The 17,247-nt window shown below is 33.2% G+C and overlaps 1 protein-coding gene across 1 annotated transcript; it reads right to left on the minus strand.

Moving 5' to 3' along the window:
• Positions 1-662: 662 nt before the first annotated feature.
• On the minus strand, positions 663-16,968 carry LOC138321336 (cell surface hyaluronidase-like). Its single transcript, XM_069264963.1, has 24 exons — positions 16,645-16,968; positions 15,006-15,231; positions 14,658-14,821; positions 14,292-14,445; positions 13,469-13,651; positions 12,437-12,664; positions 11,881-11,985; positions 11,307-11,443; positions 10,999-11,071; positions 10,390-10,529; positions 9,508-9,638; positions 9,005-9,074; positions 8,387-8,521; positions 7,148-7,277; positions 6,643-6,703; positions 6,133-6,168; positions 5,665-5,781; positions 5,210-5,390; positions 4,378-4,584; positions 3,691-3,887; positions 2,610-2,765; positions 2,231-2,369; positions 1,167-1,232; positions 663-822 (listed from the first exon to the last, which is right to left on the minus strand). Exons 1-24 carry the CDS (start codon positions 16,789-16,791, stop codon positions 793-795), a joined length of 3,213 nt encoding a protein of 1,070 aa, XP_069121064.1. The 5' UTR covers positions 16,792-16,968; the 3' UTR covers positions 663-792.
• Positions 16,969-17,247: the final 279 nt, after the last annotated feature.

A 17,247-nucleotide genomic window follows, 5' to 3' on the forward strand; every position in this document is an offset into this window, starting at 1 on the left:
TTTTTCTAAGCAATTACAGATGCTAAAAAGGCAATGTTTGTGGATTAAAAAACTATTTTCTCAAATCTCGTGTAACAGCTGGGCAGGTCAGTACTCAGCAAGTCTCTTGCTACCCAGTTAGCATTATTGAAGTTAAAATATATCATCTATTCAGTCTTTGCATATTACATAGTGTGGGTAGCTATTGATTGTGACGTCATTGCTTCGTGAGTGAAATTCAAGTCGTTTTCTCCGAAAACTATGACGTTACACTCACAATAACATGGCGTAACATTCAATACCTACCTACGAGGACAGATAAATCTATAATATGCAAATATGGAATAAAGCGAACGGCTCTAACGGGTAAATATTGGTTGTTACGTCATGTTTTTAGAAATGTAATGTCTTCTCCATTCAGACGAAAGGATGATCAACTATTTTTGCAAACAATGCACGTAATAATCTATACCTTCCCTGAAAATCACATCGATGGACGTAGACAGAATTTGATTTGTTATAGGAGAATGACAATTCTACGAACTTTTTTCACTGAATTCCTGTGAGATGAATTTTGTGATATGTAATGTGTGACTTAATCGTTAACAAAGAAAGAATAGTATTGTCCACTAAAATAAGCTACCAATCTAAGGTCTTACGAATTTCAAAATGAAACTATAAAAATCTTTTGTGTCATATTTATTAAGAAATAAGGGCGTAGTAAAAACTACATCTAACAAAGAGTATAGTGGGTTGAAATGATATATCTATAAAATGTATAAAACTGGATTTCTTCATTGACTTTCTTCCACCTCACGCTCGAGTAGGGCCTGCCCCAACGTTCTGTAAGATATAAAAAATTACTTTGTATCACCATATGTCATATAAAGTTCAACAGACAAAAAGAGATGAAATCAAATAAGAAATTAATTTGACACTACTATTAAAAAAAATCAAATATTCTTTCCGGTTTTGTGCTCTCAAATACTCGACAATGACATTTTATATAACGAGTTATGATAAATACAATACTATGTTAATTGAAGACAATATACAAGACTATGTTAATTGAAGACAATATACAAGACTATATTGTACAGACACTAAAAAATATACAATCTAGGATATTGCATGTGGTTAAATATCTAAGCGCGGGTGTGATATTCTATGTAAAGATAATTACTTACATTTGGTGGTTCCCGTGACGAACTGACCATTTCCGTCGGTAATTGTAGAGGACTTTGACCAAAAACCTGAAATGTATATTTTTTGTATTTAGTATGTAAGTATAGGAAAAACACCGAAAACTGTAGATTCGTCAAGATAATGGACAATGCGGGGCCCGATAGCCATAGTTAGCCCTGTACATCAGAGTGCCATGTTCTATGAAGTGATAAAACATGTTAACAAAAAGACACAACTCTAGTGTGAAGTTTTTTTTATACAGAAGTGTGACTTTAAAGTTACCGTAACTGGGCGAAAATTTTATTATTCTATTTATCCTGCATTAATTGATTGAAAATCATAAGATTTGATGAATAAACGTGTGGTAATCATTCAAAGACACGGACAAACATGTATGATTTGTTATAAATGATTGGTTACAGCATAGAATGTACATGTAAGCACCGTATTAGTTCATGTTTTATGCTTTATGTATGTTTAAATAAAAACTTTTCTGAAGAAGTCACTTAATAATTATTTCAATCACTGTAAAATATTAAATAAAATGGTAGGCCACAATTTGACTTATTTTGTTCGACCGTGTGTTCTCATTTTATTGCTCTATAGATGTAAATGTCATGATTTTTGACAGTACTGCTAAAATTTATCTTAAGCTCTTGTTTGACTTTATAAAATTAAAACCTATGCATTAGGTGGACTTAAAATGTGAGAATGCGTATGATGAGATGAATATTTAACGTAACTGGGTTGTTATATACATATTATAACATTGAAACTCGTAAATCGTGCAACATGTTATTCATTTATCAAAAAGGAGAACATTAATTTGGTTCAAAACATGGTATAATATCGAAAGATGTCGTTAATTCAGTGATATTTCTGTCACAATCATATTGTCAATTGCAAGAAACCTCCCGGATGTGACCTCGATGATGCTAGCTGAAAACCCAGATTTGTTTATATAATTTACAGAACCTCCATATATGTATAAGTTAAAACTTAAGCTGGAAAAAAAGACTAAGTTTACTGTGAAAAAGATGTTTATACATGTATGTAGTATCCTTACCTCTTTCGTAGCCCCGTATTTGGCCGTGAAGGCACTAACACAATCCAGATCTGAGCGATTCTTAGTTTCTAATCTCATTAACCCAACGATTGTGGTGAGGGAGCTCCCGCCGTCGTACACAAACTTCACGAATATTACCCTGAAATATAACATCGATTTTATCATACCATTTGATACTTTAAGCAGTATCACGATTCCATGATTCATACTAAGTTCAAATAAGAATTAAATGTCATAAAAATATATGAAGAAATGAAAATGAAAAGTATTGTTTTTATTGAAATAGCATCGAAAAGTATTATTTATTTTTTATTCTAACAATAATTGTATTTTCTGCTTGTATTTTTGTCAATAGTAGTAGTAATAGTGTAGTCCATACCCAACTTCTCGATCGAAGTAGTAATTTGATCCGTCGCCCGATTCTACATCAGCTACACCGGTAACCTCAGTCAATCTAGAGGGTGCAGGTTTCCTTACTCCTCCTCTAAATACCAGGTCCTTAGGGACACAGACACCCAGCACGAAACCCCCGTCACTGAAAGTACAATAACCAATATATTAATTTGTCGGATGTGGGAACCGCTTAGGTTGAGTGGGTATGGCGTCCTAACTCTCGGCTACGAGTTCGAATCATATGTAGAAAATTGTCATGTACTGGCTATATGTTGGTGTTTTTTCTTCTGACCATCAACATTTCTCCACCTCCTACTCCTAGCACTGTATTAAATTCTGTTAATAGGATGTCAAACAAAAACAAACTAGGATCAAGTTTATTCCGTCTTTTCATATTACAGAGTTACCTCCCTTTCGGGTAGGTACAGTATCCATTGTGACGTCATTATTTTATGAGCGCAACAACTCACGTGGTTTTCTCTGAAAAGTATGGCATTACCCTCTAAACACATGACGTCACAATCAATTTGTTTATATATAGATACAAATCTTCTCGCATACTCGTTCATTTTGAGACGCATATTTTAGGATAGAATAATTTCCAAGTGTATATGGTGTTCTTCAATACAACCAGTAAAATGTGTGTCACTTCCAAAAATAGATGAGACCTGGAATACCCTACAAATTATGTTTAATAAAATTTTACACGTCACGATTTGTTACAATTACACAGATATAACAAATTTTAATCTGTATTTGCATGTTACATAGTTATCTGTCCTTGCGAGTAGGTGTATATATAAACAAAACATAGACCATCATAACTGATAAATCTTGCTGGAATGTAACATTTGTATTAAAGATTTTAATATGAACTGAGAATTAATTACACCAACATTGTATTGTGTAAATAAAACACATCTTATTGATACCATTTAGCCTATTAATTTTCCTGATTTCGCGAAATTTAGTTGAGTGTGCGAATTAAGTCTCCAGCAAAATGTAACGGTTTGTGTTATATGTACTCAGAGTTCAAAAGTACTCTTTTTCCCGTAGCATATACTTACACTGCCATGTTGGCTGCACGAAGCACGATCGAGTGTTTAGGTAGGATTTTATCGAACTTGAGGAGATAAGAATAGGTTCCTCCCGTCACTACATTAAACACTGCTTGTCCTATGTGATCTGATGAGTGCCTGTTCTTAACCACGTTGTCTGTCCTCAGCATGGTGGCGCTGTCGTCCCTTTCTAGTTTCACAAACATCTGCAGATTACAGTGTCAAAACCAAAATGACAGAAAGTATCAACAGGTAGAGTTAACTTACTTAAGGCACAAACATACTGACAACTGGTTGTTTTCAAACGATCTATTTTGTATTTATTAAACCAAACGCTGTTGTGTTCTTGAAAGTTAATTGTAAATGCATTGTATTTGGCGATACCACTTGATGCGAATGTCGATTACCGAGTGGATAACAGAACTCTTTACTTGTTTGATGATAGAGATATGAATGCTTATAATGATTCTCTTTCATAACCATTTGTATATTAGTTTATTATACGATAACAGGCCATATTCAATTAATATAAAATTCTGATTTATCAGAGTTACGTCCCTTCGTAATGTTTCGTCAATTAATTATGATACATCAAAATGTTTACAAATTGATATCTATACATCTATATCTATACACTTTTTTTTCAAAATAGTTGAATTCTTAGAAATTCGTCAAATGTTTTAATGTTTTACCGACCTGTGCAAAGTGTTCCTTACAAACAGCCATTTTCCAGTTCTTTCTCTCTGCACAGTTTGGTGTCATTTGAAACGGGGTTGCCCTGACGATGCTAGCTCCAGGAACTGACGTAACAGAACCGGAAGCATCGTACAAACGTTCAACTTTATTTCCATCTCGATAATCTTCGGGATTTGCATCTTGGTAAATTCTGTTTCCCTCAGAACCCTGTTAAATAAAGAACAATGGATTATAATACATCTATGAAATGTATTTTTATTGCTAAATGTAAATTTTGTCATTTTCATTATTGAAACATATTAAATGTAAATCATACTAATATTTTGCATTTTAACTAATGTATTATGATACAGTTAGTGCAATGTATTATGCTTTAACACTAATGATGACATATACAACATTGATATCATTAATCCGTCTGAAATAGTAACTTTAAATTTAGCGATCCATTAAAACGTATTAACTAGTTTTTATCCGAATTCAGTGTACAATGTGTTAAGATAATATCGTTCTTTGAGGGATGCTACTCAAATGAAATATCCCAAACGTCTACGTATCTGTGTATTTGATCATTGCTGTATATGCCTTCAGAGTCTTGTCTTAACATAGTCGATACCGCCTATTGGAATAACTGAAAATGATGAAAAAACCTTAACCTGATTTTATAATTGCATGTCATATATTCTGTATTTGCATATTACATAGTTATCTACCCTTGCGGCGTTAATGGTATCCATAAAATAATGATGTCACAATGGATATCTACCACCAAGGAAGCTAACTCTGTAATATGCAACAAGCGAAAAATTCATTTCAATGCCGAGATAATTACATCATTAAAGCCGAATCCAATTCCGTCTAGAACATTGTCTGGTGAGCTTAACATGCCGTTCAATGGCTGAAATCCTATGGCTCCAGCTTCTGCATCAGCTGTGTTAGCGAACCCATCAAACCAGATATTCTTAGCAATCATTGGACCCATTCCAAAGATAAGACCTTTCCTGGGTATGGACCTGTATCAATAGAATATAGGTTTCACTTGTGATTTGTTGAATGATGCGCTGATGGGAATCATACAGATTCAGGAACTACATTAAATTTATGACATCGATAGGAAATATGGCACGAAATTAAGAACAAAGAGAGATTTTATGAATATGAAAGAAACATATGAAAGTTTAATAAACAATACGCGAAATTCAACAAAATACAGAATGCGTCATATGAGTATAATCCTTTTTGCTTATATATTTTTTATTTCTAGAAGGGAGAGAACTCCATATTTACTCAGACATAGTGCCAGCCATGGGTAATGAGCGGTGGGAACCTGGTGACGGTTCTCCAAAGTTCTCTGAATCTCCCAGGATGACAGTGTTTGTAACCTTCTGTCCTCCGGTACGCCACCTGCACGATATCAAGTGATTTATAGCGAGTTGTTTATTTTTGTCTGTTTATGCTTCAAAATGTGTAGATATCTTAATTTGAAAAATTTGGCACGTGGGATTTATGTTATGTGGTATGTGATTTATGTTTGTAATAATATTTTTATTTAAATCTTATTGCAAGACTATGTACCAATAGTAAAGGAGATTAGTTTAGAAGATATAATTGTTGTTTAAAGCCATTTAGACTTATTAAAAAAATTTAAAAATATTTCGATATAGAAAATAAGATATTGGATATGAAAGCCAAGAAACATTAAAAAGTGCTATTGTTAAATTTTTTACCAAAACTATCAATATAGTTTATATTAACCTTAGCATCTGTAATCCTTGAGCCGAGTCAGCGATCCTAAAAGGAAACATAAATCATTATCTGTGAAATCATTGTTATTGAATAATTATAAATTGCTTATTGAAATAAGTAATGGTGTATTATTAATAAGTAGTTCTAGTTTATTCATAGTTAATAACTTTCAAAACCTTGAATATTAGGTAATATTATAAATGCGGCCATATGGGGACTAATTCATTTACCACGTGATACCTTATAACCTGACGCTAAAAGATGATATTCAGCGCTAACATCACGTCAGTGTGAACATTTCAAAGAGTTACGTTCAATCACCACTAGTGCTGGAGATAGTCATGCACAATCTAATTGCTAGGCGTGGAGCGGAATTACAAGTCTAATTCCAATTAGAGTATAATCCCGAACACAAAAAATTAGATATCACGTAGTACATGAAATACTTAGCCCAATAATTGATTTTTCCAGCAGTTCATATTCATATGTAATTACTTACATAACCTTAAAATTACTTACGAAGAATCGATGATTTCTATAAAACCTCTCACCATGGCGTTGAAATATCTATTCTTGTACGCTACGAAATAAAGAGAGAGAAAGCTTGACGGTCTGCACGAAGTATTGTAAGAACACGACCTTTAGAATACATATATCTTATATAAACCCTATATCTATAGTATGACCTCAATAAATAATACATTTTAGAAGAAGCATCTATCTCGTTTTCCTTTTCTTTTACAAGACCTTTAAATGTTCTAACATATTGCAGTCAAATTTTAGCGCAAATACTATTATTGGTAAATTATTTTAATTATGATTTATAAACACAGTTATAAATTAGCGCGATTATGTGGTTCAATACCGGAAATACCCTTTTTACAAAATTTAGCATTGTACATTAATTTAATCTTAAAAGACAGCGGGAAAAGCGCTAAAATAAAACCACCGCTAACATAAGTGCGTTAACAGTATTTATTTGACCTTATTTTTGATTGATTGTCATTGAATTAAATATAATCACCTGTCAGTTTGATTATCTCGACCTTCTTGTTACCAGACAGCTCATCAAGAGGATCGTTCCAAGGTTCATACATGTTGTTTGAAATCCTTGTGCCATTCTCATCCATCGTGTCGTCGAGTTTGAGACCAACCTAAGGAAACAAGTTTGTAATGTGTTGCACATTAAAATATATCTATACGTTTTCCATAGGAAAACTCACAATCACATTACCATTGTCGAACCGATTTCCAACTTCAACGTAAGCCTGGACAAAGGTAAACCAAGGAACATGTTTACATTGTGTACTGAAATACAAAGGTTGAAGACGCGTTCGTTGTACCATCTACGACATCTTACATGTATATACAGTTCAAGATAAAACCCGGCTTACCAAAGTAACAGATGACTTCATATAAAAATGTATCAATGTTTAGCAGTTAGCTCAAGTAAACCCTGAAAATAATTACTTAATAGTTCGTTTTGGTGCACTACGGGGTTGTCGTACATTCACACAGGAATCGTTCTCTTATTTGCTGAAATTCAATAATATATAAGAAAATTATATATATTTATTACATAATTTGTTTACACCAATCTATATATGAGGAAATATTATATTTTCAACTATTATCCCGACCGTTCAATAAAACCTTGTTATATTACACAGTTCAAAGTTACATTGAACGCTTCCATGGAAACGTTATATTGTACGGTTCGAGATGTTATATTGCACGGCTTTAGGGACACCTCGCTGTTGTTGTCTAGTTTTGTAGAAAACTTCCAAGGAATCGTCACAAAGGTTCACGCTCAATTTCGCGCTAACTTCATAGATCTTGAATCAAGCACGTCATGTCGACGTTTATCGAGTAGAAGACAGTAAGACATCCAAACTGGAGTTACAACCTGACGTTCGTGTGCTATACGGCAATCTTCAATAGGATTTGAAGCTTTTCCATACATTACGGTGTTGATTTTGTTAAGTGATTGTCGTATTCGTTTTATAACAATATTCAAATGAAAGAAACCTGGTGATTATGTAATAAACAAATATTCCATGGGTTACTTTGCTCTAGTTCATAATATTTACCCCTTGGTGCTGGTAATCAACAAATATTGTATTACACTTGGCCTACATTTGTTGATTACCATCCACCTCGGGTTAAATATTATGAACTAGAGCGCAGTAACCCATGAAATATTTGTATAATAGACCAAATATACCTTAAAAGATAATTCAAATATTAAATGATAATTACTTACTAATTTGTTGGAGTGTACTACGTTGTTGTAGAACCACGTGATTGCGGTATGGCTAGCCTCTCCCACACCCATATAACCCTTCCCTTTAGACGTTCCAATAGGCTCCAGTGGAAAGACATACCAGATTCCAAAACCCTGCAAATACATATCTTATAATTATATCACAGAAAATATACAATATCAAATGGTAACAGTGTACCAAAAGTCATAATCCAAAAGAGGTTTTGTTATTGATCTTTATTTAACGAAATAGTCGTTCTGTCATATGTATAACAATTGAGTTATAAATACCTGCAAACTATAGACGATTTATTTTTAAAATAATCTCATATACTAATATTTGGAATTACTTTTTCTATACATACAAATTGTATTATAAATTTGGGACAAAAAAATAATTTCAATTGTGCAATTTGAAAACATTACATGAATCTGAAAAATGCATAAATATAGAACTGGATTCAAAATTTAAGATAAAAAGGTTCAATTAGGAAAGTTCTAAAGCACCTACTAATTCTACCATACAACAGCTATGTATAGTTCATTATTAAATAATTACGAAATTGGTGTTTATTATTCAAATTGTTAATCAACTCATAAGTCGTCATTAAAACTTACATCGCCACCTGCGGCTACATTGTTCTCCATTGTTGTCAGAGGGTTTGTTATCCAGAAGGTCGTTGGCCGTCTGTAAAGCATTAAAGGATCGTAAGATTTACATGAACAGATTTTCCGGAGGCATATAACACAAAACTTGTGAACTTAAAATAGTGCGGAAAGGTGGATGGTTAGAGTTAACTTCTATCTTTTGTTTATAGCTACATTGTATATAATATAAATGATTATTTAATGATTTAATCTATGATACAATGTAGTTCAATTCGGCATATGTAACAAGAAATCGTAACGCCGTCGAATTGGACAATCAGAAGCGAAGTTACGAACGCTGGCGTCATTTTTACCCCTCATTATTGAATGGTAATGTAAATTTCAAAGCCAATATAATTGCTTGTTACATACAAGATTGAATTATGTGGTCATGACAGCGACAGGAAGTATATCATAAGTATAACTGGTGATTATTATTTTGATACGTGTGTACGTGTACATAAAATTCTTACATATCAGTTGAGACAAGATTCCCTGCAATCTGTCCAACACCCAAGTTTCCTCTAAATACGATTCTTTTTTCTCCGCCTTCTTCTAGAAAATAGCCATGACCGATGCTATTAAAACAAACGTTATCGTCAACCTACAATACGAAAGCATTGATGTGAGTAGTTATTGTTATGAAACAATTTACATTGTTTAGTTATTACTATCTATCATAAACCTTTATTTTTGTAAAAATTCTTTTTCCAATGGAACTTTAGTTACTTACCATGAAATATTTCATTTAAAGATGCTCCACCCCTGACAATTGGTATTTTTTCACAATCAAAAGCAGGAGCAGATGATTTCATATTTTTCTTCGGTTACAAATATTACTTAATTTACACCATTACCACCATTGAAAAGTTTGAGCTTCTAATTTTACTTCAAGTTGAAAATATAAAAAATTATTAATTGCATCCCGAAAAAATCTGTGACACTATATCCCATATGGAATGAAGTACTGATTGCGCATGCACCAAAGGCAAATAAATGAATAATATTATTTTTAGTGTTAATTAGACATATATATACAAGATTAAACACAAATTATTGTTCTAATCATGAATGCCATGTTGGCTCTGTCGGCGGTGGAGCATCTTTAATACTCAGTTACGTATGATTGTTAATTTATCAACACATTTAAAGGAACTTGTGCTTGTTTTTTTAATAACTGAGTTGGTAAATGTGCGAGATTTTTAATGAAAGGTCATGTAAAAAAATTCATGATTTGTTCTTTTCAAATAAGAATTTTTATTAAATAGATTATCCTAAAAAGATTAGGAAACAACGTTTACTTTACTATGCAAATATGGAACATATATTGTATGATGTACTAAATGAAGTTTTACCGTTGCTCCATGAGTCGCATGCACCGTTATACACCTCGCGTAGGAATCGTGAATTGAGTTTTGACGTGCATATGTAGGTGTGGGGTAAATATCCATATCATCAACATCCTCACACATGTGCCAGTGGATTGGGTAATTACCTGTAATCATTAAGCAAATAATTTACGGATATTTGTAATATTCGCAAAAGAAGGCTTCGCAGCCGAAAACTTGGAGCAGAAAGGTTAATCTTATGAATATTATAAATTATATTCCTTTTAGATCACTTATGATAAGAGGTATATTTGTAATAGGACTAACTTTTTATAATTAGTAGATAGATGTTTTAAAAATCACATCTAATCATTTTGGTGTTTTGATATCAATCCATCAGACAATATATATTGCATTCACGTAGTTTGACAAAAAATATAATATGTTTGTTCTATATTAGAAGGAAAACCTTGATGATCGATTTCTCACAGTTTTGAAAGGAAATGTTATTATTATAAACCAGTTTATTTACGTGTATACACTATTTTGGGTCATCGTTATTTCATCTTACATAAATTCGCAAATGATTCGCAAGCTTGTATCTCACGAAATACAATGCGTTTATCATACACCTACCGAGCTCTAAGGACTGTCCCATACGGTGTAGCTCTGCTCCTTCGATATGGAAGTTTTTAAATCCGTGCAAGACCTGCATCAGATAAAGATCAGCTAGAATACAATACATAGTAATAATACTTATCTGGGATCATACAAAGGATTTATTTACCACGAGTGTTGTTTTCTCTCTATCAATTAATTTCTCAAAACAATGAGCTTAATGAAATAACATAACCTTTATCATTTATCGACGTTGATGATTTGTGTTGCTTTGTTTTTATTGTTATTTTTTCGGTTTTTTTAATTTTCATATAGATTTATCTCACCTTGATATGACCACCTAATTGGTCATCTCCCTTTGCCATGTCTCCTTCAATGACGATGTTTCTGCTTAGCAACCCTACCTCAGCTCGCATGTCGACGTTCTTGGTGATAGCAGCGAAGTGGTTAAACCTCGGTGTTACTATCAAGTTATATATACATAAAAAATTACAATAACTCATATTGATTTATCAATTAAAGATTTTTTCGAAGCAATTATGAACGTTTGAAATTAACAGAGGGATTTGAGAGATGAATGATATGTAGTTTGCATAATATGTGTTTTGCCCAGAGCATTTGCCATGAAAATTATTACAAATCGTGCACTCCTAGAAAAGATCATACCTGCGAGTAATGACTTTTTAAAAGTGTATGAACGTTCATTAAAGTTATTTAATGACAGCTGTGTTGATCGCAGTTAGCATTGATATGAATCATTTCCTTCATTGTTCTTCAAAAGGAGAAACCTGATGGCAATTTATGCTGAATATAGAGTAATAATAATCACTAGTGAAGATTTAATTTTAATCAACCACAATGATTCCGAAACATAGAGAACATATTGTTTATAACACTTACGATCGATTCTGATTTGGTTTTTGGTACAGCTGTCACAGCGAAGCAATGTCCCCACCTCTATCTGTCTCCAGTCATAATCCGTAGACGTAATGAATACTTTATCGCCTGAAACACAATGGTAAGACAACGATAAAAACGTTTTTTATAAAGTTTTGTGTCCCTTACCTTCTTGGAAATGGGGTTGCCAATGATAGCTATGTTTGAATAAAGGACCTGTTACACCGTCCATTGAATTTTTAGGAAACATCATTTTAGGCCCTTTATGCATTAAAAAATGCAAAATAGATACAATGCACATATAAAGTAGAAATGTATCTAGACCTATACCACTGTAAAATTTGAAAGAAATCGGACAGATAAATGGGCGGATTTTGCAACTCCGTCTTTATACTTTATCATTCAGCACGTACGTTTGTCAATGTTCATTATACCAACTATAAAACCATGTATTATGTTTTAGCCTAGTTGTATAACTTACCATTCCCTATGTTTTTATTTGTTTTATTCTCTATTTTTTGTTATTTTTAAATTACATTTGCTTTGTATTTTCACTTACCCGTATGCCAGGAAATGACTTCATCGCTGACCTCTAGGATCGGGATGGATCGATTGGTATACGTCACCTCAAACGTGGCGGTAGATTTTCCGAACCCTAATGATCTGGTGTAACTTTCCGTGTAGAACTTCATGCGCTGGTCATCAGAAAGCAGAGTAGCTGTTGATTTCTGATGGATCCCTTCGGCTTTGTAAGGTTCGAAACCTTCCACAGTCTTTGTGGGGTCTCCTAAAACCACCAAATATAATTATATACGTTGTTAAAAACATTAAACATTTGCATACATATCATTTGCAATTAGATAATACTGTTAGCCAACTTATTTCTTAGTAAAAATAAATCACCGAGAAAATAATTCAAATACTTGTATAGTGAATGCTTATCAGTACTATCTTTTTTATTTTCATTTTACTAGTTTAACGTCCTATTAATATAGAGGTTCATGTAAGAACGTGCCAGGTTTGTTGGTGGAGGAAAGCCGGAATACCCGGAGAAAAATCACCGACCAGCGGTCAGTACCTCGCAACTGCACCCCACGGGATTTAAACCCGCACCCCAGAGGTCGGGATAACGTAAACCACGGCCAATGTCAGTACTAGTCTAGATCGCGAACTTAAGTCGTCTCGAAAGTAAGTAAGTTTATAGAGCATGCATCAGCAACAACTATGGTTATGTAAGCGTAAAAGCTTATATAATTGTAATAATCAACGGTGGTTGATTAATTCAATTTTGTAAACGTTTAGTATGGAAGTTCCAAAGTGAGCTCTTTTCTCTTTGCGTTATGTTTAAATGTTTATTTGATGCATTACACAATGTCTTATATCATACCTGAAATTCTTATAAACATTTTCCTTTTGTTAATGACATCTGTGCAATTTCCATACATTAATATCATCATAAAATTATTGTAGTTGACGAACACTTTTAAATAAAAAATCAATTATTTTTTCTCTACAAATGCTTATAGAGAAAAACAAAATAATTGATCTTTATGTTTATATTACACCCCCTTATGATTCTAGAAAACCATACCTTTTACAACAATCATGGCGAAACTGTCATAAAAGACCAAGTCTCTGATCTTGCTTGTGTTGGTAATCTTCCCGTATCCTAACAATTCAACCGCATCATAGAAGCGACTTCTGTCAAACGCATTTTCTCTATCAATGATGAACTTCCGAACAGCCAACATTATTACATTTCCGGTAGGTACGTCTAAAAGTAAAGCAGATTGTTAAGAAAATGTCCACCTTTTTTGAACAAAACTTTATCAGACAGTTGATACAACACAGTGAAAAAGTGTAGAAAAGAAAAATATTGAAAATAACAAACGAAAAATTCTAAATACATTATTTATTTTGACTGTAAATCAAGATTTCTGTTTTTTTGCGTAATAGGATGTGCAATTGAAAATTAACAAAATCATCATTATTGCTCAAGAAGAAAATACTTCGTGCGGAGTTTATGGAGTAGTTAATGAATATCGGATTTTGATAAGATTGGATTTACTTTCCGCCCAGTCATAAATTTGTATACCGAATAGCGGGTTATTTTCGCAGACCAAAATTTTCGCAATTTGATCTTAAAACAAGAAAATCATACATGAGCGATTTTAAATGTTTGCGATATGGATTTAAGGGTTGATATTAATTATGAAATTTTCATTATCTCGCGTAAGAAATTTTCGCGATCTTAACAGTGTCCCGGGAAATTGCGAAAATATCATCCTCACGAAAATAACCGGCTGTACGGTAATAATTCAGGAACAGAAAGAAATATACAAAAGACAGAAAATATTACAAACAAGTTAAACCCGACACCATTGATGGCTAGTGATTCGAGAGAGGAAATTTACCATTGGTATAGTCAATGAATCTCTGGGTTTCTCTCTCGATGGCTCTCTGATGTGCAACTCCAATCTTAAACTCTCCACGTGGTCGGTCTGAAATTCCGGTGACAGGATTGTATGAATTCACCATCAATCCATGAGTATCCATGTCTTGTGTAACCTACACAATCAAAATCAGTTTCTTAATAGCTGTCTTGTTAACATATCATAAAAATGTGCAAGATACGCTGTATACATAAAGTAACACATTTTGTAATATGCAATTGGTCTTTTTATGTTTATTGATTTATTTTTATTAATTATTTACATCTATTTATTTATTTAGTGTGCATAAAGGGAGATTTCAGTGATAAGGCGATGGCTCAGACTTACAACATCTCGGGAGAGGAACTCATCGTTTGCAAGTTTCCGAACAGGCGTGGACAGTTTAGTCCATGGAAGTTTCCGTTCACCGTGAATCTCAAGAGTTCCACTTGCATCTACACCGATGAACTTTCGTCCAAATCCTGGCACGGTGTATATTTCGTCGGCCGTTCCTAAAAATTCAAAAGGTAAAGAAAAGAATAGTGTGTATAGCTAATGACGATGAATGAGGAAATATAATCTAGCCTTACTCTCAAATCCGAGACAATTTAATCCGCTCCGGTTTTTTTTTTTATCTCATACCACACACTAAGCTTTACGCTGTTTTATAGTTGTAAAAATGGTCATGTAGAGTACCTAGTAACTGTATTTTTGCTTTTCCTTTATAAAGACAGTCTTCTGAGCCAATGTCCATCCGTCCGCCTTTTATATGAATGTATTTTGTCCTTAGGATCAACTCCCTATCTGGTAAAAATACCAGCTGACCTCCGGTTGCTATGGTTACGCTGCCTAAATCGACTCCAGGACTGACGTCTAAGGCAACCTTTTTGTTTATAATGACGTCAGCACCTTCGACTGGCACCTGATTCCAAAAAAAAAAAGAATTGAATTAAAACATCGTTTAGCTAAAAAAAAGAGAAAGGGAAAGAAAATAAAGAACACTTTTTTTAAAGCGTGAAATGCAGCCAATAGATTTTATTTAAAAAATCGAATTGAGCATGATAAAGTAGCAATTAGTGAAGGAATTTTGAAAACTAAATTAACTGTTTATTTATTATAAATTTTGTGAATTCACGTCTGTTTTATTTTCTTTAGAAAAAAAAAACTATATATGCCGTTGGATGAGTAAAGTAATAAGTTTCTTTTTCGATATCGGACATAAAATAATAAAATGTTTATATGTCTAGCTAACACAGAAAATGATATTAAATAATTTATTTTGCTTTTGGTGCATACGCAATCTGTCCTTCATTGCATAAACAACATAGTGTCACAGAATGTTTTCGGGATGCAATTAATTATTTCTAATATTTTATTTTGAAGTAAAAATTAGAAGCTCAAAGTTTTTAATGGTAGTAATGGTGTAATGTAAGACACTTTTGTAACTGACGATAGAAATACTAATCCGTCTGCTTCTGTTTTTTTATTGAAAAAAAAAATATTTGTCAGCGATGGAGCATCTTTAATCTATGATATTGAAAAAACATAATCTTGAATTTAACCTATCAGGAGCCTTCATTCTGCTACCATGGCAACAAAGCATATCCTTTGGACGCCCTCAACGTATTTATGCGTAATTATGCATTTGTCCCATTTCACGCACCCTTCTGGTGCCCCACTGAGACCCTCGAAAACTAAATGCCAGTTTTTTGAAATGGAAATGTTCATCACTATGTAACATGTCAATATCGATTCGGTCATTGCATTATTGGCGTCACAAATCACCTTTGAACATGCCCAAATAAGTCAAAAATTGAGGTCTGAAATCCGGATTTTAGTGTGTGCCCGGAAACCTGTCGCTGTGAGCTTAATTGTCAAGATACATATATGCAGATGGTCTTAAACGATAAAAAAAAGTCCAACCCGCAGGTTTCCGCCTCTCACTAAAAATGTTAACCCTATTTACACATAGCCAAAAATGTCTAGAGCATAATTTATTCATAACTATAATTGTGGTGTGTGCCATTTCACATGGTGAACTGGGAGAATAAAGACCAATGACTATTTTTTCCTCATTGGAATGGGTTTTTTTTTCATAAAAATCACTAATTGAAAACATCATCAAAGTCTAAATGTAGTATTACATATTAAGTATAAAATCTACTCTATTGAAATATGAATAAAATGAAGAAAAAAGATATAAAAAGTAGGTTAAACATATTTCAAATTCCATAATGTAAGTAATTGCGTATGGAACTACAACCACTTTGTAACTTGGAAAATAACCAAATTGATGAAGCAAAAGTTATCACTGCAAAATTAAAAGTGTACATACCCCACTTGTCCATGTTGCTGAGTTCGACCAATTCTCCAAACCAGGGTCTTCATCTGGACAAGCAGCACGAGACCCTAGGATATTTATTAGCATTAACAGTACGTATCCTAGGGCAGCCATTTCTGAATTCCACAACACATTCACCATACCACTGCGAGTAAGGTACGTAGGCAATGAGTGGTCCACCAGTGTCCAGTTGCTCTTTATAATTTTGAACTTCTCGCTTGATTGACGTTCATTTATATGCTGTGATTTCGTGACTTAATTCCTTTATCCCTATATCACGATGAATGTATAGCCTTGTGTACACACATACAGGTAAACAGCACAGATGAATAACTCGAGTGACGTGAACAGTTATGACAGAGCTATTTGTCTGGTCATTCTCTGGTCAAATTGCCCAGGGCAAAATTCGTCGTAATAGGCGAAAGACACAAATCCTTCGAACTGACTATGTGACCTTTAGATATGATATTATTTGTTTTTCTTTTAAGATTATATGGTTTAAGATGCGATCGTTTAAACAAACATATGGAAATATGTTTTATAACATTTTAAAAAGAATTTGACGTATTTTGTCAAGTTAATTATTCATAGCTTAAT

The sequence above is a fragment of the Argopecten irradians genome, chromosome 4, assembly GCF_041381155.1.
Source record: "Argopecten irradians isolate NY chromosome 4, Ai_NY, whole genome shotgun sequence".
Lineage (NCBI taxonomy): Eukaryota > Metazoa > Mollusca > Bivalvia > Pectinida > Pectinidae > Argopecten > Argopecten irradians.